This window comes from Schistocerca piceifrons, chromosome 2 (assembly GCF_021461385.2).
Source record: "Schistocerca piceifrons isolate TAMUIC-IGC-003096 chromosome 2, iqSchPice1.1, whole genome shotgun sequence".
Taxonomy (NCBI): domain Eukaryota; kingdom Metazoa; phylum Arthropoda; class Insecta; order Orthoptera; family Acrididae; genus Schistocerca; species Schistocerca piceifrons.
In genome coordinates, this window is record NC_060139.1 from 119,928,459 (window position 1) to 119,954,752 (window position 26,294).

At 40.9% G+C, this 26,294-nt stretch overlaps 1 protein-coding gene across 2 annotated transcripts in view; it reads right to left on the bottom strand.

Annotated features, from left to right (window-relative positions):
• The window catches only part of LOC124777960 (regulatory-associated protein of mTOR), a 325,695-nt gene that overhangs the window by 273,056 nt on the left and 26,345 nt on the right, over nucleotides 1-26,294 (bottom strand). For both annotated transcript variants that reach the window (XM_047253519.1, XM_047253520.1), the window contains one exon: nucleotides 10,005-10,246. In XM_047253519.1, coding sequence (XP_047109475.1) covers nucleotides 10,005-10,246 — 242 coding nt within the window. The remainder of the gene's footprint in view (nucleotides 1-10,004; nucleotides 10,247-26,294) is intronic.

Here is a 26,294-nt window from a genome sequence, read left to right on the forward strand (position 1 = left end):
AAAGTCCCGTCCAAGTGACCCATGAAAAGGTTAGCATAAGGAGGAGACACCCTGGTTCCCACGGCCTGTCTGTATGTCTGCCCCTCAAATGTGGTAGGTATAAAGTTGATTATGGTGAGCAGGAATGATGACACAGGCTTGAAATCAGGTGGGCACTGACTGAGGAAATGTTCAGCAGCAGACAGACTACATACGTGGGGAATGTTTGATTTCAGACAACCAAAATGGTTGGTGACTTTTATATAGGAGGGAAGTCTTTGTACTATGGGTTGCAGGTATTGATCAACTAAGGCAGATATATGTTCAGTGGGCGTTTTGAATCTAACAACTATGGGACAGCCAGGATGATATGGTTTGTGGATCTTAGGAACACGGTAAAAGGTGAGGGTGTGTGGTTTGGGTGGGGTAAGAAGTTCTATGGATTCAGGTGTTCGTCTTTGTGAGGGGCCTGATGTTTTAAGGAGGAACTGGAGGTCAGTTTGAATCACAGGGGTGGGATCTTGATGGCAGATGCTGTATGCAGAGGTGTCAGACAGCTGGCATAGGCTTTCATTTACATACTTCTGTCGGTCAAGTACCACAGTGGTAGGTCCCATTTCATCACTCTCCCAATCTCCACAATGTCCTTGTCAGGCCCTATGCTCCTCCTGCACCCATCTCCGTGCCCTATGGCTACTACCCCTCTGACTGCCCCACTGCAAGGCCTGCCCTACGCACCCTCCTACCAACACATGTACCAGCCCTGTAGTGGCAAAACACATACTATCAAAGGGAGAGCCACTGTGAAACGACACATGTCTTACACCAACTGTTATGTAAACACATCTTTTACATCGGCATGACTACTACCAAATAATCAGTTAGGATGAACAGGTACTGGTAGAGGATGTATACTGGTAACGCACAATATTCTGTTGCAGAGCACGCACTACAGCATGACAGTCAGGACCACATGTGCAATCTGGATTCTTCCGCCAGACACCTGTGTCTCAGAACTCCACAGGTGGGAACTAGCACTATAATGTGTCCTTGGTTCTCACCACCCATCTGCCCTTAATTTACATTAATTTCTTTGGTCTCAGTATTTTTCCGCAGTAACAATTATTCCTTTTTTCACACTGTTTTAGTTTTCCATATCTTTTGTTTTCTGACCTGTGTATTTTTTGTCATCCGCCCTCCCCATCTCTATCACATACAATGCACTTAGCTTTTCACTCTTATTAAGTCATGCATGATGTTTTAGCACCAATCTCTGTATCGCATATTACCCTTTCTTCCACGTTTAAGCTCTCAAGTTTTCAAATCTCGCCTGGTGCAGTCCACGACAATCTGTCTTTCCTTCTCTTCCCGTACAGTAAATCTAGCCTGACCCAGGGTTCTGGGTGACTTTTCCAAACTCTGCCCCTTTTCCTAAACCTCACCAGTCGTTTTCCTTCACACCCTTCCTCCTCCTTCAGCCCCTCTGCTAGGAGGAGGAGCCACTGGCTCCGAAAGCTTGCATACCTAATACCTTTTATATGTGCATTTTCCTGCTGTCACTTGGTGTGTAGATTTTTTATCCATCCACTTACATTATGTTTTCAAAAATTGATTATTTTCATTAAAATACTTTGTAAGTATTTCTACATCCAGACATGTTTTGCATGAATGTCTACATTTAGTTTTCTAGCTTTTCAATTTTCTCACTACAAAGTAATAAAATTCTTCTGTTATTTATACTTGTATACAAGTAGCTTCACATGCAGTGACCTAACATGCGAGACAGTGAGATAACCCAGACTATGTTTAAAGACCGCCGTCTAGCACACAGTCGAGACTAAGTGCATCTCTAAAGTAGTTTTCCACAATATACCAAGAATACACAAACAGTTAAAAAATACAAATACAAATCACAACCAGGTGTAATACAAATACACACAACATAATTCACAGCACACGAGTTCACTCCCTCGAGGTAGCTGATAACCACAGATCAATATAAATACACACAAATTAAGTTGCCAAAACCTTGATTAGCAATTGCACATCATGATTGAACTCAGATGTCAGTGCTGCTGTTTTTCCCCAACGATTGGGCCTGCATTCTACTAAAATGCATTTATCCTGTCCTCATCTGTCATCCTCTTATCATGTGCAAGAGCAGTTCTATTTCTAACAATTAATATGGCACTTACCTCATTGTCTAGAGGAACATCAAAGAGCATTCATTTTGACAAAGTCCATAATAAAAGTCAATATTCTTTGATATAAAACAAAAGTCAATTTCACAATGCAGTAAAGGTTTGAGGTGCACAGAAAATTCACTACCCAGTCACTTTTTCTTTGTCACTTCTAGAGGGGAACAGAGGGGGTGGAAATATAGAGGAGAAGGAGAAGAAGAAGCAGCAAATTAAAAGAAAATGTAGTGATGATAATAATGGTGGTCGTGGTGGTTGTTGTTGTTGTTGTTGTTTTCATTATGATTTCATGACACCTAATGTGTGGTTATCAACAGCCTTGCTTAACTTGAACATGGGTATTTAGTAACCCACAAAGCCTTGGATCTCAATCAATACTAATGTGACAAGGGCACCCATACAACAAGATATCCATGCAGCAATGACCGGCTACTGAAGGATTCAAATAACCCATTGAAGATTATATAAATCTACAGGCTGAAGATGACAAAGTATCTGCACCTGAGAAAATCATATTTCTGACCACACAGGAGACATTAACATGAGCACACAGCTCACTTTTGTGATTATCAAGTGTTTCTACTCCTAAAGGTTAAGCCTAAGGAGAGAATTAACCTTCCTACTATCACCAATCTCTAAACTACCTCATGTTACTGTTTTCGCCAGTTGGGGTTATTCCACTGCATTACTTTACATAGTTGAGATATTTATTTTGAGGAACAAGTGATGTTAAGAAGATAAACAATTAAACTAAGTTATAAACAGAATCCAAAAATTATAAAACTATGTGAACTTATGAAGAATAAGTAAATGTGCCTTCCTATTAAACATTTATACACAATAAAGTTATTGATGTAAGCCAACAGTAAACCACAGAGCTAGGTTACTAGTCAACCACTGGCAAAATTCAGATGGACAATGAACTTTGCAAAACATTAAAACCTCTAGTATTTTGAGGAAGATTCTAGATGACACACAAACTATCCAACTCGTACAACAATCATCACATTGTTATTTAAAGAAGATAATTGGTTAGTTGGTTTTGGGATTTGTGTGCCCAATAACTAGCTTACTACAATCCATAAAATAATGATGATGAGCTTAAAACCACAAACAATCTAATCTAAAAATTAAAATAGTAAAAAAAAAAACACATGTGATTGTGTACATTTTGTGTCACAATTATAACAGTTTATGATACTGTGAGGTCTCACCACATACATGTGTTTATTATGCATGTGCATACACAAACAGGCTCTCCTTGTTTCATAAAACAATTATAATCACAAAGTAAAATGCTTCTTAACTAAATCAGAAAGAGTTTAATAAAAGTAATGAAATTTTTATTTGTATACATCTGTGGCTCGCTGAGATATAGAATCAACCAGTACGATACACACAAAACTTCGAGCTTAATAAATTATGGAGGAGTTCAGACAAAGTACAGAATTTTAAAACCTGCATTATATTTGCCCAGGAATCTCTAAAAACAGAGAACATATCTCTATGTACTTGTAAAAATGACCTCTTGTAAAACAAATAAATTACAGCAAACTAATACATGACAAACTGTTACTGATATATCACAGGCACCTCATACCGATGTGTTCTCTCCATAGAGGATGAAGTTACGTCTTAAAGAGGCATGCACCATTCAAAGTCTGGAAAGCACTACTTCTTCACATCTCTTTGGTTGGTAGGAGGTATACCACAGATGTGTTGCTGACTGGTTATTAATCACCTCCAGCCACTGAGTCTGCTACTAACACACAACACATCTACTCAAAAACAGTACTATAATGTGTTGGGGGTAAACAATAACATTGTACATATTACTATAGGTATGCCCTGGTAGTATTACCTACCAAAACATTACACACTCTCACTATGCACAATGACTAACTTCATCACTGCAATATGAGAACTGCATCTGGTAATGTTTTGGGTTATTTCATTTGCTAAGTTTAGCTACTGAAAGGCTCACAAAATGTTTCAGAAACTGCATCAGATAAGAAACTCTCGAATCCTATGACATCCCATTGCCCTCAAAAAAGCAAAAAGTTTGCCATTAAATACAATGTGTTCATTAAGTAAGTGACTGCCAAGTACAAAACTGTGGATTATAATAGACAGTCAATTGTATACCCTGAGGTGATTACCATAAATCCTATAAAATGTCAGCTTGAAATGCAGTCTGAAGTGCAGGACTTACTGCATTCTAGGAAATTTAGACACTAGCAACAACCAAGATGGAAATTTGTTCCAACCTTGTGTCAGGACCTTCATGTTTACCAGTCTCAGATCTATCTGATACTGATTTGCTAATGCCCTAAACATCTGCAGTTCAACTGGAATGTAACACGACTCCAGCAACATTGCAGTTAGCAGGATCTGTTTGCTGCCCCCATTCCCCCTTTCTCATTCAGACATTTAAAAATACACATGGATTTGAGACTTCTTACCTTTAAAGTGCTCAGGATGTGGTAGCCGTGTCACTTTGCCATCGAATACAAGGCCCAGGAACCTCACAGGTTCCTTAAAACTGAGAATTGTCTCCCTCAGTCGTAACTGTGGCAGATTAAAAACAAGTCGGCGATGATTAAAAGAAATATATACAGTTTTTTAAGATGAGAAAAGGCATAACCAGTTTTCTTTGTTGATTCTTTCAGCGTCCTACGTGCTAATTACGGGAGACAGATTTTAGTTGTGGGGCTAGAGTGTGGACAGAAAATTGAAAATGGCCACAAAAATCAAGTACTGGAGAGGACTTCTGACTGTGGACAAGATACTACTTGAAACTATAGCAAACAAAGTTGAGACTCCTTTGGAATAACATGCTCTGAGGGAAATTTCTGACTTTCTAAAATATCTAAAATAGCATCTTGAAAGGAAGGATCACACTCAGTTAGCATAGAATCTGCCTTTTAAATGTCAACAAAGACTCTTGTAAGTTAACGTCTGGCAGTAACAAGTCTTATGATCTACTCCCAGTAGTTTTCCCTTAGAGATTTTAGTTGCATAGGCATTAGCTCATAATCTAAGGTACGTTTATGTGCCTTAGATCACAGTCCAATGCCTACGTAACTAAAATCAGCAAGGAAGTTAATACTGGCTTTGAAAGCCTGCACTGCATCCCCAGTAGTCAATTATTTTCGTGTAGTATGGGTCCACATCATCTATAATTTTTAAAGGACTTCATCTTACTAACAGCCGAAAGTGAGATCAAATCATTTAAAAAAAAAAAATCCTAGTAGTGTCAGCTATGGTTAGTAATCAGTGGTTTCTGAACCTAGAGTGGCTGGCTGACATCTCTGATTTCCAAGACCCAAACAACTTGACAGTTAACCAAATATTCGAAGGTCTTTTATTGCTGTTCATGAAGACTATATTATTCCAACTACTCAGGTACTACAAATATTTTTCAAGTTTCAAAACTTTTAATTCGAGTACTGGATTAATGCCCATCACACCAAATTTTATAAAAACTGATAGAATGGATTTCCTTGAATGCAGAGAAGGGGGTCCACTCAAACTTCAAAGGCTATCACAATGTTCAACAACAGACTTCAAAGGCATACAGAATCTGCACTGTATTGCTCAGAGTTCACCTCGGTAGATTAGATTTTGGCCTACTCTGCAAAGAAGATGAGAGCAGGCTTGAGAGGGATCTCTAAAATGTAAATCCTACAGTCCTCACCAAGCAATATCTGTTAGGAATGCAGAGCAGAACTCTACGGTGGAAGAGAACCACAATGTTATGTTGTGTTCAGAAAAAATACCTCTGATAAAAAGAGGCTCTTTATCACTTGAGTATTGGGGAAAGGAATGGAGAGAGGGAGCTCCATACTTCAGTGCAGAATGCACAGGATGGGGAAGTGGGAAGGGGAAGTTCCATTTCAACAACAAGAGAAATGGGACACACTGTGCTTCACAAGGCACAGTTATCTGTAAAGATTCAGACTGACATGAATAATGTAAGTGTTAATCTAATGAAAGACAGAACTTTCTTACAGAGAGAGAAAGAGTTGAACCAAAAAAAGATTGATACTGCTGCTCAAACAGTATTAAAATTTTATGATTCATTACTTATCTATGTGCACCTCATCCCTCATCTATTGATGAGTGACTGCCTTTCCTAATTTCTGATTGTTGTTCAAAATTAACAGGTTCAACACTGGGACTATAACTTCTAAAGCATTAAAGTACTTCCCAACTAGCAGCAGGTGATTCAAATATGATATTTACTGAAAACATTGCTGTTACTTTGGGCTGCAAATTTGAGAATCAAAAACAAAAGAAAAGGTCCATAGTAATAGGTACACAAGAGCAGTACAATGCCATGGTAATCTCACTTGCATATGCTGTAGTAGTTGAAATTTATATGACAAGGATGTAATTTCATTCATCATAAACAATGTTTTCCAAAGCCTGTAACTGTGTCAGTAATGATTTAAATAATAAAATGCTACACCAGTTACATTTTTTTTATGCTTAACACAACATGTTTCAGAACTAAGGTTCATTTTAAAGGACTGTAGAGGTTTACATTAGCATAGGGTATTTGACTGTTTTCTGGAAGTTGTATTTTATGATTACTTATGTCATTTTATGCTCCTAAGGTGCTTTTCCCCCTCTTGAATTACAGTATTCTTTTACAAAAATGGAAACAAAATTCAAATAATTTAGAAGCCCACTAAAAGCTCTATTCAAGTCATGTGATGGATGTGACATCACTAACTAGCTTGCTGCTCCTACTGTCATAATGCTAATCCACAGTAATGTTGAGTTTTGTAATTTACGTTTCGGACAATAGGTTACAAATAGCATGTACTGCCATATCATACAAATATATCTATAAAAACTCCTGAAAAGTTGTTTTTGAGTATTCCAGAGAATGAAAAGATGTGTAAAATGTAGTTGCACTGTACTGAAAAATTGCCACCATGTTGATGCACAAGTTCACCAACTTAATTACAAATGTGTTGCACTGTGAAGTTAACATTAACTCACCTCCCAAATATGTTCTCTCGCTGTCACAACGAAATACAGCACCATTCAACAAAATTAAACTCCTAGTGAAAACTGTTATTTTACCAAAGCACATGCAAATTATTCAGTACCTCAGTTGTTAGAGCAATAGATGGTCAAATGTTATAAGATGATGACCATAGATTGCTGGTCCAAATCTAACGCAAAAGCACATTTTAACTTATTTGTAAAATGACTTGACAGTCCTCTCATAAGAAAACCAAATCACAATTTCAAAACTTCACCACACTAATCAGAAACAGAATATTATTGTGTTTTCCTTGCTGTTTACACACACTTACTTTTTCAGTCACTGTTCACACACATCACTTTCAACAAGATATTTTCTAGTTTATGTGACCACACACTTTTTACTTTATTAGAAATAAGGTTTTTATCTTTTTACTGTCCAGCTAGGATCTTTATTGTTTAAAATTTTGCAGTTTCATCATTTCACATAAAGATGAAATAAGTATACTTCAGATGCTAACATTAATTTACACTCACAAATATCACAGCCCTTATGTTTGTGTCACCTGCATGTTGTACACACTTTATATCTCTCCATATAACCCATCGTCCTACAACTCTTTGTAATGGGGGCATATGGTGGCATCTTCACTACTAGCAATGCTTTCCAAAAAACTGAATTGTTTGTTCACAAAGTAAATGCATTTATCCTCTGTTGTCAATTTCTCAGACTAAGACTAATGTGCAGCTGTATATACTAAAGCCCACAATCGAAACAACTGCACAAACAGTTCTTGCTAACATTATTTTCATATTTTATATAAAACTTTTTAAAATATATGACCCTTCCTGGATTCAACATGTGATCTCTTGATCTGCTGTTGGATGCACTACCTGTTAGGCCCCCAAACACCTGCAGTGTGCAAGATCTCTGCTGAGCGTCTTCTAGAAAGGAAATCAGCATCAAGTTTAGCCAGGAATAATTTTATTGTGTTTTGGGCTGTAGCTCATGACTGATAGTTCACAGTCTAGTTATAATATAGGGACCCATTTGCTAAAGTTCTACAATTCCTCACTTTTGAGCAAGTTTAATGATGTTGCAGGGAGCAGGGAAAAGAATGTCCATCCTTGCACTTACTGCCGTTCTGAATGGGAGGAGATTAAAGGTATCAACTTTTGCAAGGCTTTCACAATCACTGTTCACAAAATTCCTTTCTACTGTTACTTAAAAGTTGTAATTCCATTTTCCATCACTAAACAGCCAAACTGCTTGCAGAAAAAGTATGTAAAAACCTCGTAACTTTGGCTAATGCTCCTAGAACATACACATAGCTTCATCTTATCCTAGTCTTATCACCAGAGCATCAGCCAATAACAGAGCATTTTCGATCACGTGATGAGATCTTGATATTTAATGGTTTTTAAGCTTTAATTACATAAAAGTAACAGGTATTTTAAGAGAATATTGATGGGAAATGCTGTTTAAATGTTATAATCAATAATGGTTGGATGGTTGGTTCTTGAAAATGGAAATAAATTCCTAAAACACACTGTGCTATGCACGAAAAACACAACTGGTGCAGCATTTCATCACTTAAATTAATAAAGATCTACATATATCTATGCATAAGATACACAAGTGGACTTGTAAAGCATATAATAATCTGAAATGTTTGTCATTCTGCTCCAGATACGTAAATACAAATTACAAGCTATAAAGAACACAAACCAAGAAACAGAAATTCTTCGAAGTCTTGACAGTAACCAAGTCAATAGCTTTAAAATTTAAATGATTTACAGCATTTAGAATCAAACAGTTCTTCCTCAAAAATAAGATAGTAATGAGAGAAAAGGAGTATGAGAACTCTCAGGAAGTAGCCATAGTCGATTTCAGTGACAGAAGCATTGACTGTGGGATAAATTTAGCAGCTGGGTTTATAGCAGAACTAAGTGCAGCTGTAGTGACTGATGCAACAGTTATGTTAACAGCAAAGTGGTAGAACTGTTAAGGGTGATACTTTGGCTCAAACATGCAGGATTCACCACAAAGCAGCAAGAGTGGTTATGCCACCACAGAGAGCAAAGTTTCTTCTTCTTATTTGTCTTCACTTAAAGAATACATCAGTACAGTCTGTTGCAAAACCTACAGTATTTGTTGCAACGGCTGCCCATTCGTCTCCTGTCTCATTCAAAATTTTTAGCTTTAGGGGTAATTTTGATCACCCATTTCTTCCAAACCAATTTCTAAACATGGTTTTTATTCTAAATTTACATGCTCTATGATGTTTCTCTGTTGGTTAATACCATAAACATAGTGTTCAAATTATTTCTTAGAAGAAAAATCAATGTTCACTGTAATGTATGTTAATATCATGACCATGATTCTGCAAAACAATCTGAAAACATTAAACACTGTAATTACTTCAACATCAGTTATTACAGTTGTCCATCATCTTTCAGAGTTATAGTAGTTCTAACTGCTACATTATTCCTTATTATGAGGTGGAAGGTCACTTGTAGAATCTTTTTTTATTATATGCGTCACCACTGTCTACCAACTCTGAATGTACTAAATGTGAATCTAAATTTTCATATTACGTTTTTAGGCACCTTTCATGGTATTTTTTAGTTACTTTCCTCCTTGTTTTTGTGTAATGGAAACCATTTTCTTTAAACATAGTCTAAAGTGCCCTGAAAATTACCAGCCAATATCATAAAAAATTCTCTAAGTAGAGAAATTACCCTTTTCGCCACCGTACAAAAAAAGGTAAAATTTATGCAACACAGTGATTCAATGGTGGAAAGAAAAAGAAATGACAGTATACTAACCCGATTGAAAACCCAGATTTCTCCATTTGAGGTAGGTTTGGGCACTCCATGTCCATTGTAATGGAAGAGAACACGCTCCTCTTTTGCATTTCGACGTAGTGAGGTACACAGCTTTTTCACTTCTTCTGCAGTAGGATCGAGGCTCTGCTTGTACCGTGCTCGAGGTTGCCAGCGCTCATACTGTTTCTGAAGATTTGACCCAATAGTTTCCAGGGCCTTCTGTGGGCTCATTGACAGAGGATCTGCACAAAATTAACATCTTTGAGGCAGAATATTTCAACAGCTGCACACTAAAATAATGTAACAATAAAATTTATAACTATTTTTCAACAGACAGGCAAACATATCTGCTGAAAAGCAAAAAGTTGTAAACAGCTGCAGTGATGGAATCAAAATATACCACTTATATGAAAAACTGCTGAAAATGTGTCATCATCAAAACCTGAGGTCTTTAGACATTTCCTTACATGACAATGGTAGTGTGCATGTAAGAAAGTGGGTGGCAGAGTGATGTGCCTTGGCAAGGAGCAGTGTATCATGTGACTCATGAGCAAATAGCATCACTCTGCCATATGTCTGTCTGTAGTATGTACTTCAGGATGCACATAGGACATTTAGTGTTGAATTTCCTGGTATTTTAGGTATCACAAAGGTGCTGAGACATTGCCATGTTTATTATAGGTGACATAAAGCAGACATGACAAGTATGAGTGTGTGCTCAAAAGTAATGCCTCCAAATTTTTCATCAAAAAAATAAAACAAATGTTATTAATGTTCAACATTTTTATTCTTCATGTCTACATATTTGCAGCCTCTGCTACTAGAAGATTCTGAATTGTAGTGCGTAATATGGTGTTGTGTAACATAACTATGTTGGTGCATGAGAAACAGTGTGCTGTAATAGAATTTCAAATTCGAAGAGTTCATCCACACTCTCTTCTTCAACATGACAATGCCAGACCACACACAAGCATTGCGACATCTGCAACAATCTGCCACCTTGGGTTCACTGTCATGGATCATCCTCCATATAGTCCTGACTTCATCCCATTTGATTTTCATTCGTCCCATCCGTTTCCAAAACTTAAAGAGCAGCTTCGAGGACTTCACTGTGATACTGATGAAGGAATGGAAGCAGAGGTGAGGATGTGGCTCCGTCAATGAAGTCAGTCATTCTACAGTGACGGTATCAACAAACTAGTCTTTCGTTAGAAGGAATGTGTTTGCTACCAGGGTATTGAGAAATAAATATGTAGACATGATGAAGAAAGCTGTCCTCCTCCTCCTCCAAGGACTAGGACTGTTCCAGTCAAGAGGAAGATGCCGCTAACAGTTCCTTTGTTACCCAATGTCTCTTTTGCTACTTACATTCATATCTGAAAGAACAGACACCATTGACAATGCACAGCTGTATGAAATATTTTCAAAAGTAATTCACTGACTGTGGCTTCCTTGACATCAGCTGTATTAGATATAGATTTACTACCTAATACTGACGACTATATAATGATGTAGACAGTGTGATATACAGAGGTTTGGGTCGGTCTGGGGCTGTGCACAGATAGCCAAAGCAGTTAAGGCAACTGCTGACACTAAGCAGGAAATCCGGATTCGAATCCCAGTCCAGCACAAATTTTCATATATCAATGTTAGGTAGTAAATCTATACCCAATAAGCCGATGTCAAGGAATTCACAGTCAAACACATTAATTTCAAAAGTATCTCTTTTACTAATCGGCCCTTGTGGTGAAACTACTAGTTGCATCTGTTTAGGTGCAGGAGTCACCTTTCTTTACTTTAGTTGATTCTACCATCAGTTTCAAAAATATTTTATTTTCTGGAAGGTATAAGACTTTAAAAAAATAAAGAAATGCATGTACAGTTTCTGCAAAAGTTTAACTCACAAAAAAGTCACCGTTAGGCTATTGTTACTTGCATGAACACAAAACATTTCAGATAATTGAATCCCACTTGTGGAATAAGATGTACACAATAAAACAAACAAACCATGGTAACTCTTCTCCTTAGGAGACGCCAAGTATGTGGGCAGTAAATGAAAATGTTGTTTCAAGATTCCAGCATGATTCAGAAAACATGAAAAATGAAGCAAATTTTTTAAACAATAAAAATTTATTTATTCAAAGTGTAAGGCTTCCAGAACTAATCCCCCCCCCAATATGCACATCTACAGCCTGAAAGACAAAACACAATATATTTCATTTATTTTTTATTCCCTTCTTTATCTGTCTATACACAATACGAATTTATGAATGTTGTTAACACACAAATCTCCACAAAACAGATGCATAAATGTATGCCATGTAGTTCTGTTGCACTAATAATATTAAATGTTTGTTTTGTTTTGCTTTAGGGTGCAAAGAACAACTGGGGTCATACGCACGCAAGTAAAAATTATAGAACTTGAGCACAGAGAGGAGTTAAACGACTATACATAAGTCCCAATGGACAGAACAGGAGACAGCTAAAAACAGGCAGGTGGAAAGGGGGCTAAAAAAACACCACACAGAAATGGAGGTCCAAAACTAAAAATTAAACGGCCTTCGCCAAATTGCTTCGACGGACAAAAAGTAAAACGTGGTCAACAGCCCGCGCATCATTCGCTAAAACGGCTGATAAATCAGACGGCAAACCCGAGCTGGAACATAAATTGTTAAAAAAAGGGCACTCCAGCAGGAAGTGGCGGACAGTTAAAACTTGGGTGCAAAGTGTACAAGTGGTGGGGCAGTGCCACTTAGCAAATGACGATGGCTAAAAAGGCAGTGCCCAATATGCAGCAGAGTTAAAATAATCTCCTCCCGATGGGAGGGTTGAGAGGAGGTCGTCCAAGGCGCCGGGAGAGGCTTAATAAGCCGAAGCTTATTCCCATGAAGGGAGGACCATTGGCGATGCCAAAGGGACACCACCTCCTGACAAACGGCAATGGAGAGATCATTGGAGGGAATACAGTTACTCCAGGTACTCGCGGGCTGAGGTAAGATGACTGCAGCCTTGGCAGCAGCGTCAGCTTTCTCATTTCCTGGCAGACCGACATGACCAAGGACCCAAATAAACATGACACTGGCTCCACAATGAGTGAGTGAGTGACAGTTTTCCTGAAACCACTGCACTAAGGGATGAACAGTGAACAGCGCACATAGACTTTGGAAAGCACTCAGTGAGTCTGAGCAGAGGACACAATTGAAAAGCCTGTGTCACCGGATGTACACCGTGGCATGATAAAAGGCGAAGAACTCGGCTGTAAATACTGAGGAGTGTGCCGGAAGCTGATATCGAAAGACATGGGTGCCAATGACGAATGCATACCCAACCCCACAGTCAGTGCGAGAGCCATCAGTGTAGACAAAGGTACTATCGCCAAGTCCCATGCGAAGGTCATGAAATTGGACGTGATAGACTGAGGCTGGAGTAGTGTCCTTAGGAAGCAAATGAAGGCCAAGGTTAACATGGGCTGCTTCATGAAGCCAAGGTGGTGAAGGGTTCACACTCACTAGGAAAGTTGCAGGTAGTGTGAAGTTAAGCTGCTGTAGCAAGTGGCGAAAGCAGACTCCAGGAGGTAACAGAGAAGATGAACGAGCTCCATACTGATCATCAAAGGAATCATCAAAGAAGGAGGCATAGGAGGGGTGGCCACGCATGACAGACAAATGGCATGCATACCTGCTGAGTAGAAAGTCACAGTGGTAGGGCAGTGGCAGTTCAGCAGTTTCAGCATACAGACTCTCAACTGGGCTGGTGTAAAAGGCGCCCGTGGCCCTACGGATTCCGTGATGGTGGATAGTGTTGAGACGGCATAAGAGGGATGGCGTGCAGATGCATAAACAAAGCACCCGTAGTAGAGTTTCGAATGGATTGGGGACCGGTACAAATGGAGGAGGGTGGTTCGATCGGCACGCCAGGAAGTACCATTGAGGACACGTAGGAGATTGAGGGACCGCATACAATGGGCTGCCAGGTAAGACGCATGGGAAGACCAAGATAGTTTCCTATCGAGCATGAGCCCCAGGAATTTAGTAATTTCAATGAATGGAAGGGCAACATGCCCAAGATCTATAGAAGGTGGAAGAAACCATTTGTGTCGCCAGAAATTCATCAAGACAGTGCTGAAGATGCTGCTCGGTGAGACAAGACTGTGGAGAGCTGCAATAGATGGAAAAATTGTAAACAAAAAGGGAGCCGGAGATGCCCAGTGGGAGACAGGCTATGACAGGGTTAATGGTGATAGCAAAAAGGACGACACTCAGGGCAGAACTCTGAGGCACACAGTTTTCCTGGATAAAGGTGTCCGACAAGGTAGAACTCACATGCATCTTGAAAATTCGGATCTAGTAAAAATGTCTGAAGGGAACAGGGCAGGCGGCCACAGAAGCCCCATGTGTAAAGAGTATGGAGGATACCAGTTCTCCAGCAGGTGTCGTAGGCCTTCGCCATAACGAAAAACACAGCCACAGTCTGTGATTTCCACAGAAAGCCTTTCATGACATGGATAGACACAGTAACAAGATGGTCAACTGCAGAACGCCGTGCTCAAAATCCACACTGTGCATTCGTCAGTAAAATGTGAGACTCGAGCCACCATACCAGCTGGGCATGAATCATATGTTCCATCACCTTGCAAATGCAACTGGTAAGAGAGATAGGGCAGTAGCTAGAAGTAAGTCCTTGCCAGGCTTAGGTATGGGTCTGATGGTGGCTTCACGCCAGCATCCGGAAAATGTGCCCTCTGCCCATATGTGATTGTATGTGTTTAGCACAAAGTGCTTGTATGCAAGAGAAAGGTGCTGCAACATCTGAATGCTGATGGTGTCCGGCCCTGGGGCAGAGGATCAGGATGAACTGAGAGCATGATTGAGCTCCCTCCTAGTAAAAGCAGCATTGTAGAACTGAGCCTCCCCTGCTCGTTTCTGATGGAGGGAGGCAGGGTGATAGTGCGAAGAGCTCAAAAACTTTCACAAAATGGTGGCCCAAGGTGTTGGAGATAGCAATAGAGTCCACGATAACATCGTCTGCTAGTATCAGGCAGGGAATTGGGGAATGGATCTTGGTCCCAGAGAACCGTCGGAGGTTGGCCCACAAGACAGAGGATGGGGTGGAACTGTTAAAAGAAATAGTGAAGGAAAGCCATCTAGCTCGTTTGCTTTCCTGAAGAACACGACAGCACTTTGCATGCATCTGTTTATAATGAATGCAGTTTGCTATCGTAGGATGACAGTTGAAAGCGCAGAGAGCACATCTCCATGCGCGAATTGCATCGCGGCATGCCTCAGTCCACCAAGGGACTGGAAAACGATGTGGTAAAGAGGAAGTGCGAGGAATGGAATGTTCTGCAAAAGTAAGGATAACGCTGGTGAGATAGTCCACCTGGTCATCACAACTGGGGCAATCTTGCTATGCGAAGGCCACCAGGAAGGAGTAAAGCTGCCAGTCAGCCTTAGTAAGTTGCCATTTGGGTGTGCATGCAGGATGGGGTAGGAGGCAGCAAACGGAGAGCACACGGGAAATGGTCGCTCAAGTAGGTGTCACAAAGAATGGACCACTCAAGATGATTTGCAAGCTGGGCAGTGCAAATAGTCCAAATGGGAAAAGGTGTGCAAGGAGTCGGAAAGGAAAGTGGATGCGTCAGCATTAAGGCAGAAGAGGTTAAGTTGATTCAGAAGGTCAGCCAAGAGGGCGCCTCTCTGACAGGTCCTGGGTGAACCCCAGAGGGGATGATGCTAATTAAAGTCACCGAGTAGCAAAGATGGGGGAGGTAGCTGCCCAATAAGGTGAAGAAAGTCTGCCCTAGTGACATCAAAGGATGGCGGTACATAAATGGTACCGAGGGAGAAAGTCAGGGGAAGGAAAAGGTGAACTGCAGCAGCTTGAAGATGGGTAGTCAGGAAGATGGGTTGACTATGAATGTCATCCTGTATGAGCAGCATGACGCCTCCATGAGATGGAATGCTGACCTCAGGGGGAAGGTCAAAACGAATCGGTAAGTACTGTGAAAACTCAAAGCGGTCATGAGGGTGCAATTTCGTTTCCTGAAGACAAAGTACAAGGGGATGCTGCAATGCTAAAAGCAGCCATAAATCCACATTGTAGGACCGAAGGCGGTGAACATTCCATTGGTGGACAGTCATGAGGAGGAAGAAATGGAGGGGTGTCAACTCAGGGGCCGCCGAGTGACAGCTGGTGTAGAGTCACTACTACAGGGCACAGGAGCAGAAGGATCCTGCTCCATGGGGTCCACACAATCATCGGCTTGCTTGTGTGATCGGTCTGTAAAGTTCAGCACTGAAAAACGGTTGGTGGTGCGCACCAGTGAGACAGAGACCAGCCGGGCTAAGATACCACGTGGTGACACTGTCGAACAGGATCTTTGAGTTGGTGAAGGTGAAGACTGTTTGCCTTTAACAGACTACTTCGAGCCTTTCCTGGTAGAGGAAGACTCGGGTGTTGTTTGGCTGGAGGAAGTCTTCACAGGAGTGCTTCTCCTGTCCTATCCTGCCTAATGGTTGCGTAGTTGGTGGCTTCGCCCCTTGAAGTGAGAGTTTGACAGTTTGTTGCACAGCGGGACAGGGGGATGGTGATGCTACCTTGACACTGGGCGATTTCACAACCTCAGAGCCAAATTTGAGGTCACATGTCTGCGTGGCCATGTCCTTTATGGAGTGAGGGGTAACAAGAACAGAACTACAGGTGCCAGATGGGAGAACATAGGGTTTGCGACTAGCCAGTAACTTGTGAGCTACTGGGTAAGGCACTTTTTCCTTTACCCGAATCTCTTGGACAGCCTGCTCATCTAGATACATGGGACAATCCCGAGAGGAGGTGGCATGGCCGCCATTGCAGTTGATACAGTCAGGAGAAGGAGGCGAACAATCACCCTCATGTGCATCCCTGTAACAGGTTATACATTTGGCTGGGTGTCGACAAGATGTTAAGTTATGTAAGTGTGGTTACAACAATGACACTGGTAGCTGCGCATCGGGTTCAGAATGTATGGTCAAACTGTGATAATTTCGTAGCCTGCTTTGAGCTTGGACAGCAGCACCACCCTATCAAAGGTGAGGAAAAGAGTGCGGGTGGGCACTAAGGGGGAATCCACCTTTTTCATTACATGATGGATGGCAATGACACCCTGATCACAGAGTTAAGACTGTATTTTGGCCTCAGTTAGACTGTCAAGCAGCCTGGTGTAAATTACACCATGGGAAGAATTCAAAGTTCTGTCGCCCTCGACACGAACAGGGTAGCCGTGGAAAAGTGAGGCAGCAAGCAGTAGTTGTGTTCGAGAATCAGAATCTGTCTCCAAAAGCAAAGTGCCATTCCGTAAATGAGAGCAGGATTTCACAGGGATGAGAGCAGGATTTCACAGGGCCAGCAATTGCATCAACACCTTTCTGAATAATTAACGGATTGACAGTGGCGAAGGACTGACCATATACAGTACGTGAGACCAAAAGGAACCGTAGGGCAGTGAGAAGAGCCTTCAAATCAATAGCCTCATTATGTTTACGTTTTGTAGACCTTGAGTGGGAAGATGACTGACTCATCGTGAGGAAATCCCCTATGATTGCCAGCATCTCCGATGGCGCGCTCCTTCCAACTGGGGGCCCCTTTACAAGGGGGGTGCACCCGCCTTAGGTGACTGTTTCCACTTCCCGAATACCTGACAGAGGGACCAATCGGCAATTTGGGAATGTTACAGCTCAGGCAATCACCTCTCCCTGGGCCTGGCCTGTACCAGGGGGTACATGCGAACCCTACCTGTCAAGCTGCAGCTAGGAACTACGCGTTACCCAGTCACCTGTTATGCGTCAGATGTGAGTCACCCTTCAGGAGTGCACAGGGAGGAAGAAGAAAAAAAGAGGATCCTCAAATGCCGAAGCGGAGGAACAAGAGGAGAATGGAAACAAAGAAAGGAAAAGGGAGCGAAAAACAAAGGTGAGACCAGTCACACATCAGCGACAGAATGCAGAACATTCCCAACAATATCCCAGACAAGTTCCCAAAGGGAGCGGGAAAAGAAGAGCAAGAGGAGAGACATGCAGCACGGAAGGGAAAAAATGCTGCAAAGGTTGGGGCCCCGTGGTAGCCAAGCACGAATCCACCAAAGAGTGGCAAGTTACCTGGTGGGATATTAAATGTTGGTTACACCACAAAAAGTATTAAGTTATGCAGAAATGACCACTAGATAAACAAAACTGGCAATCACCAACAGATATCCACTCATGAAATTCCATACTTAATAATAATTTCCTTTTGGTGCTGCTTTTATTTTGTGGAGAAAGTATGAGATCTTCACAAGAACAGCTGATAAGCTGCCTATAAGTCACACATAACAACAGCAAACAACCACATTCTCTAGTTGCCAAGGCCTTGGCAACCAAGGGAATATGGTCATGTGGGTGTGAGTTGCATGACAGTGTTGTGCCTATATGCAGCTCAGCACCTCTGCTATATGGTGTATAGTAACTATCCTTTTCATAATACTGTTATCGTAAAAAGTAACATTGTTAACTGCAAAACACTAAAAAAACACTTTGTAAAGAAATAAGCCAAAGCACCCTGATACATCTGCAAGAAACTGAATGCCTTCCCTCTAATTTCATGATGTTTTAATTTATTTTGCAACGTACTACAGTCACCATATTCAAAACCCTTTATATCAAAACAGAAGATACTCGACTGTTGCTGTGTTTTATCAATACCTTCTTGTACGAGAAATAGCGTCTGGTCAACTGAATAGCCATTTCTAAAATAGCAATGTGAATATGTCCAACCACTGTGCTCACAGAAATAGACAATTCCTCCATTACAAATAGCCTTTTCAATGCTGTGTGCCTGTGGGTAACAAGTACTTTTTTCCTGAAGAAGTTTATCTGGGCAAACACTGATGAAAAGTTATGACACACAAATAACTTAAGTATACCGCAAACATGGGCTGAACAAATACACTGCTCAAAAATAATTAGGGAACAAGTGTATCAACATCCAGTATGTAAACTCTATTTTGATACAGACAGTACCTGTGGTCTTACTGCATAGCAAAAGAGGTGCACTTTCAATGTATGCAACAAATAAAGTAATTCACCATCTATTGACTGTTTTATGCATTACAGTATCATTGATACCTCAAAAGGAACTGTGTACTGGTGTCCCTTTGTTCTCTAATGAGGTACACAGGAGACAGTTGTCATTTGTACTCACTGTGTTCAGTCAAGCACATGCAATGCGGCATCTTAACGCAGTGCAAGTTGCAGGGCAGTCTGATCCACGAAGGATGGACTATCCATTGTGTTGCTCCAGATGCCAGCATCTCTCCATCTGTCATCCATAGGTTGCTAGCAAGCTAAGGGAGACAAGTCAGTACACAAGGTGAGTTGGATAAGGTCAAGGATGTATTACAACCACTTGTGAAGACCCATATCTGGCCATCTGTGCATTGCAGCACTGTATAGTTACCATCAGAGCACTGCAAGATGATCTCTGAAAGGCCACTGGAGCTGCTGCGTCCAACCAGACTGTACAGAACAGGTTATGAGAAAGGACCTTATGACCCATAAATCATGTCTGAGTGCCTCACTTGACATGGCAACAACCTGCAATTTGCATTCAGTTCTGTCATTCACACATCAAGTGGCAACTTTGTCACTGGTGAAACGTGTTATTCACAGACATTCCAGATTTCCTCTGATGCAAAGTGATGGCCATGTACGTGTGTGAAGACACCTTGTCGAGTGTTACATGTCAAACGGTGTCCAGGAAATTGCCAGATTCAGCCAAGGTTGTGTGATGGTGAGAGGAGGCATCAGTGTTGGCAGCCATACAGATCTTGTTGTTGCCCATAATCGCCTTACTGTCAGGCAGTACATTGAACATATCCTGCTGGAAAATGTTGTGGCTGTTGCATATGGTAGTGGCCCTGAATTTCTTCTCATCCACAATAATGCCAGGGCCCATGTTACACACATCGCCAGTGATGTCTTGCAAAATCTGGATATTGAAGTAATGGCAGGCCAGCAGTAAGTTCTGATATAAACCTCATCAAGCACGTGTGGGACATGCTTGACAGAGACATGTTCATGGTTGTCCTATTCCACCACAGACTCTTCAAAAACTCTCAAGGCACTCATTGAAGAATGGAAATGGATAACACAGGGTGGCCTCTGTAGACTTGCACTGAGCATGCCAGGAAGCAGTCAGGCATTGATAAATGCCCAAGGAAGGCATACATGTTATTGAAGCTCTCAGAGTCCAATGAAAATCATCAAGAATGAGGGGTGAAAGATTGTTTCCACTTTGTTTTTGTACACTTGTTGGACAGTTCAGTACTTGTTATGTAAGTGAACAAGGATGTAATAATGTTTTGTAGTGAACTTAATTTGTAAAAGGCAAAAGTATAACTTCGTAACACATCCAGCCCTCAATTATTCCTCAGCAGAGTGTGGCAGACACCTAAAGTCACGTTTCCCTAATTCTTTTGAGCAGTATACAATCATAAGTACATGAATTCTTACACTTCATACACTTTATTATTGCCTCAATTTCCTTTATATTAATGTTAAATAGATCCATTAGCTCTTATTGTCTTGAAAAAGTGTTCTATAAGAAATCTATGTAACTGGAGTTGTGGAAGATGCTTTGATACAATCTACCCACAATAGTCACTAGAGATTTTCCATGTATAAAATGCCAACTTCATATGAAGAATAGTTTTGCTCATACAGCTTTTTGAAAGAACTTCTGTTGTATGTGTTTTGTTCACATAAAACACCTAGCCAACCTTGGATGACTTAGCATCAATGGAAACTGAACGTTTCTGAAGGTTCACGACAAAGCTGCTTTCTCATTTTCAACAGTGAGGAAATTGGCAGTTGAATTTAATTAAGGTCCCATTTTATTTTAAAGAAGTAATTCACAAAGGTGCATCATATGGTACTGGATCATCACCAATTAAAGTTGTATAAAACTCAACAGCTATCTGGAAGATAAAGTACTTGAGGGTTAAGTACCAGACAGTGAACAAAATGGATCTCACACTGGTTGAATGTTAACCAAACTCAAATCCAAAAATAAATCTCTCATAAATGCTCAGAGCATCTTAAAAAGAAGCCAGCTGATTTTGTAATCTGAACTGTAACCAGGTGTGAGACAGGTGTCCAGTACTTCATGCCACGAATGAAATAGCAATGAAAGCTGTCAGTCAAAGTAGACAGTTGAGCCAGCTTACGAATGAAGTACTTTCTTACATACCTGAGTACCTCTGTAACTATGAAGTCTTTACCCAATGCCATATGGTTCTTCATCCAAATTATTATTCTCCTGATTTCATCCTTATTAGGTAGTTCCGAATCAATTATCTTCTTTATGGAACTGTTGCAATCAATGGAAATAATTTGCTAATTGTTGGTAATTTTGTCCACTGCTATTGAGACTTATCTTATGCCCATAAATAACAAAGTCAATGGGTAACATTTGAGTAATGTTTAGACATTTGAGGTAGCTACATACGCTGAATTTGTAAACTTCACTTTTTTCTTTACGTATGAGTGCCAAAGTTTATTCAGTTATCACATATATTTTTGGATGCTGATTTTGTTTGTACTTTCAATGAGTTGAGTTCCATCCATTCTAAGCTTCAGTTTTTCTCTATAATGCTTCCTGACAGACTTCATCCCATCACAATTCATTTTTTCATACTTGATGTTTGTTCTGCTGCTTGTTGTATCAGTGTTGTTATGGCTGCTGATCAGTGCAACCTGTTTTTGTATTCGTTTGAGACTTATTGGTTGAATAATAAACCATGTATTCCATATTTCAGGGTTTCCTTCCTATCAATTTTCTTCCTACTCACTGATGGATGCTTCTTTTTAAATCATATCTAGTAGTGGTCACATTCAAAGCTGGTCTCATATATCATGAGTCTCCATGGAATTATTGTAGCCACTGAGGGCATTAATAATCTGGAATCCACATAATGAATTCTTTGCTAATGTCCACAGGGTGAACCTTAACTCCAGAGCATTCATGAGTATTTCCTGATTACTTTGGAACAAGGGACTCATTGTCTTCAGTGGCTCATTACAAAGTAATAGTACAATTATGTTTTTTTGTCTTTTACCTTTGTTTCTGTGAAAATATCTTACAATGGTGAAAAAGCCTCTAATACACAATCACCAAAACAAAGAATGCAAAACAAAGTAGTAGTTCAATAAACTTCAGATATATACAAAATTAGTGCACTGCATAGGGTACATCCATGCATAGCGTTATTGAGCTGGCCTTCCATTGCACTCAATGAATCCAGACATAAGGTGTATAATGGACAACTCACGATCAGTAAACCTATCCACAGCTCTGTGTTACACTGTTAGCATACAAATGAACTTTTAAAACAAACAAGCCTGAGACTGAATCATGAACGCTGAGGACAAAGAGAAAAAGAGTGTGCATTACTATTATCAAAAGCAAGTTCTGCGAGTGGATAAAAGAAGTTTGTTTCCAAACAAGTTGACATTTGGCTGTTGTGCAGAAATTTTCGGTTCAAAAGAGATAAAAAGATAAGTGGGGGTAAGAAATCAAACAAAATGCAACTACTCTATAACGAGCTACTGAAAACCATGGGTCCATTGTAACAAATCACTCAGGAAATATCCCTGGAAAACATCCAAAATTTTGACGGTGGAATTTGGATTCATCCTGTAACTTTTTTAACATGGTTATCACAACGGTTGTTTCAACTTCTCAGAACTTTCTACCTCAGAATATTTATGTTTGTCCTAAAGTGTGTAAACAATCTTGTTGATTTTCATAACAACAGCAATAACAATAGCAACTAAAACTAAGTAGCATACAATACAGAATGTTTCACTTCATTGAATCATAAGCTACTTCTCAGTGTTGTAGTGTTCTTTACTTTTGTTAAAGATGTGGTGTCACCGCCAGACACCACACTTGCTAGGTGGTAGCCTTTAAATCGGCCACGGTCCGTTAGTATACGTCGGACCCGCGTGTCGCCACTATCAGTGATTGCAGACCGAGTGCCGCCACACGGCAGGTCTAGAGAGACTTCCTAGCACTCGCCCCAGTTGTACAGCCGACTTTGCTAGCAATGGTTCACCGCCTTCTTACGTTCTCATTTGCTGAGACGATAGTTTAGCATAGCCTTCAGGTACGTCATTTGCTACGACCTAACAAGGCGCCATATTCAGTTACTATTGATATTGTGAATCATGTACCGTCAAGAGCGACGTTCATCATTAATGGATTAAAGTTAAGTATTCCACCAGCTACGTCCGTTTTTCTAAATTCTAATTTCCTTGTCCTGTTCCAGACCTCATGCCAGCCTGCGTGAGCTAAAACGTGTGCCTTTCGGCCTCCTCTAGTAAAACGGTGTTGGCTCTCCTGCCAACCACAACAAAAGATATGGTAAAGAAAAGTGTTTTTTGATGAGAAGCATTTTTTCCCTTCTGTAGGGACAGCCATTGTGTATTAAACCAGGACCTAAAAACAACGGAGAGGCTTCATCCCGCCGTAGTCCTCAGTGGTTCACAACCCCACAACAGTCCTCCCACCCCACTGCCGCCCCACACTGAACCCAGGGTTATTGTGCGGTTCAGACCCCAGTGGACTCCCCCTCCCTGGGAGCGTCTCATACCAGATGAGTGTAACCTCAAGTGTTTGTGTGGTAGTGTAATTACGGTGTTCACAAGGGACAGCCATACTCTAATCTGCGTCACTCAAAAGTGATTTTATGTAATAAACTTCTGTTCCCCTAAAGTGATTCATAAATATATACATAATTATTTTTCCTAAGCAGATGACAAATGCGTGCTGCTTTGGATGTAGTCATCAGATTCAAAATAGCAACAATGAATTTGCCACAGCTATATATGTTTTAAAGTACTTGTACTGTGACATTTAATTCTCTGTGGTCTTCTAGCAATGTTTTCGCCCCAGAACTGCTCTGAACTGCAGCCAAATACACTCAGAACACCGCTCAATCATTGAAGTAACATTATCATAGCTGGAGGAATGACGTATTGCAAGTACTCCCAAAAGTTATGTGACAACTGCTAATAATACCTAAAAGTCTTACTCTCCCAATTGCTGTATCAGATATCAAGCCATCATCTAGTGAAAAATTCTACACAGTTTTTCTTTTCTTTTTTGAATAATATATTATTTAGTTCACATTACACTGCATATGTTTATTTCCATAACCGGTGCCTGATTTATCAACACTACAAATCCTACAGCTTACTCATTTGCTATACAGCCAATAATCTGAAACTGAAAATGTGAGACACATGCAAAATACATACATCTCTCTCTCTCTCTCTCTCTCTCTCTCTCTCTCTCTCTCTCTCTCTCCCCCTCCCTCTCCCCCCCCCCCCCCTCACACGCACACTCACTCACTCACTCACTCACTCACTCACTCACTCACTCTCTCTCTCTCTCTCTCTCTCTCTCTCTCTCTCTCTCTCTCCCTCTCTCTACAAACCTTGATTGTGCACTTTTTATTGTTCAACAACATTGTCTTTTATGTGTTGCTTTTCAACAAATATTTCTACAAAGGTTTGTTAAAAACAAAATTCAATCATACAAAAATATTATGAATAGGACAGATTGCTGCTCACTCAGTAGCAGATAAGTAAAATGAAAAGACTGTTGCATGAGCTCTCACTCAAAGCCTTCTTCAGAAGGGTAATATAAAATACACACACACACACACACACACACACACACACACACACACAACTAAGCACCCCTCACGCACATATAACTGTTACCTCTGGCTGCTCCAACCAGAATGTAACTGTGCCATGTTGAAAGGAAACAGCAATCCAGAGCGCAACAGCGAAGAGGGAGGGATAGCAGGGTACAGGTGGGAGAAGAAACAGCACAGCCCAACAAATCTGCAGTACAGCCATGGCCACTTGCATAGCACCCTTGTATGTCAACCTGCTTCTAGGCCATTTAGAAGAAACGTTCCTAGCCTCCCACAACACTGAACCCTGATCTGGTTCAGGTTCATTGGTGATATCCTCACGATCTGGACTCGGCCAAACACCCTGTCCTCATTCCTTCACAACCCCAACACCACCTCTCCTCTCCCATCCCCTTCACCAGATTCTCCACAACACAGCATGCCACCTTCCTCTCTGATGATGCCATCCACATCTCTGTCCACATTAAACCCACCAAGATTACCTGCGTTTCAACAGCTGCCATCCCTTCCACACCAAAAAATTCTTCCCGTACAGATTGGCCACCCTGGGAAAGCATATCTGCAGTGACAAGAACTCCATTGCTCTGTATGCTGAAGGTCTCTTGTAGGCCTTCACACACAGGCAGTATCTCCCTAAACATAGTCCACCAACAGATTTCCCATTCCATATCCCCACATACCCACAATCCTCCCAAAGAAGCACCCCCACTGTCAAGCAGTACCAACCTAGACTGGAACAACTGAACCATGTCCTTCATCAGAGATTTGACTATCTATTATAATGTCCTAAAATGAGGGACATCTTACCCAAAATCCTTCCCACCCATACTAAAGTGGTGTTCATTGCCCACACAAACCCCGCATCATCATAGTCCATCCCTATGCCACTCCCAACCCCAAACCTTGGCCACAGGGATCATATCCCTGTGAAGTCCCAAGTATAAGACCTGCCAAATCAACCCACCCAGCATTTCCTATTCCAGTCTTATCACAGGTTTATCCTACCCCACCAGAGGCTCAGCCACCTGTGAAAGCAACCATGTCATATACCAGCTTTATTGCAAACATTGCCCAGTTTTTTTATATTGGTATGATTACCAGCCATCTGTCTACCATCTGGATCCTCCCCTCCACCACCAGCTTTTCTGATTTTTTTTTTTTTTTTTTTTTTTTTTTTTTTGTTAGGGTTTAAGGGCGCTCAACTGCTGAAGTCATTAGCGCCCAGTCACTGGTGTTAGAGCACAAGGAACCTGCTAAAACTCAAGGGGATGGGGGGACATCAAAAGGACCTGACAAAGATGCAGATGAAATAAGTAAAAAGGTTAAATGTCTTTGGTCAAGCCAGTTAAAGTTATAAAACGCAGAAGACGAGCAGCTGCTCGAGCGTCATCAGCTAAAACATCCGGTAAGGTTGATGGCAGGGACAGGACAACACGAAATTGACTAAAACGGGGACACGACAATAAAACATGGCGCACCGTTAATGCCTGACCACAAGGGCACTGCGGGGCTGGGTCACCAGAGAGCAGGTAGCGGTGGCTAAACCGGCAATG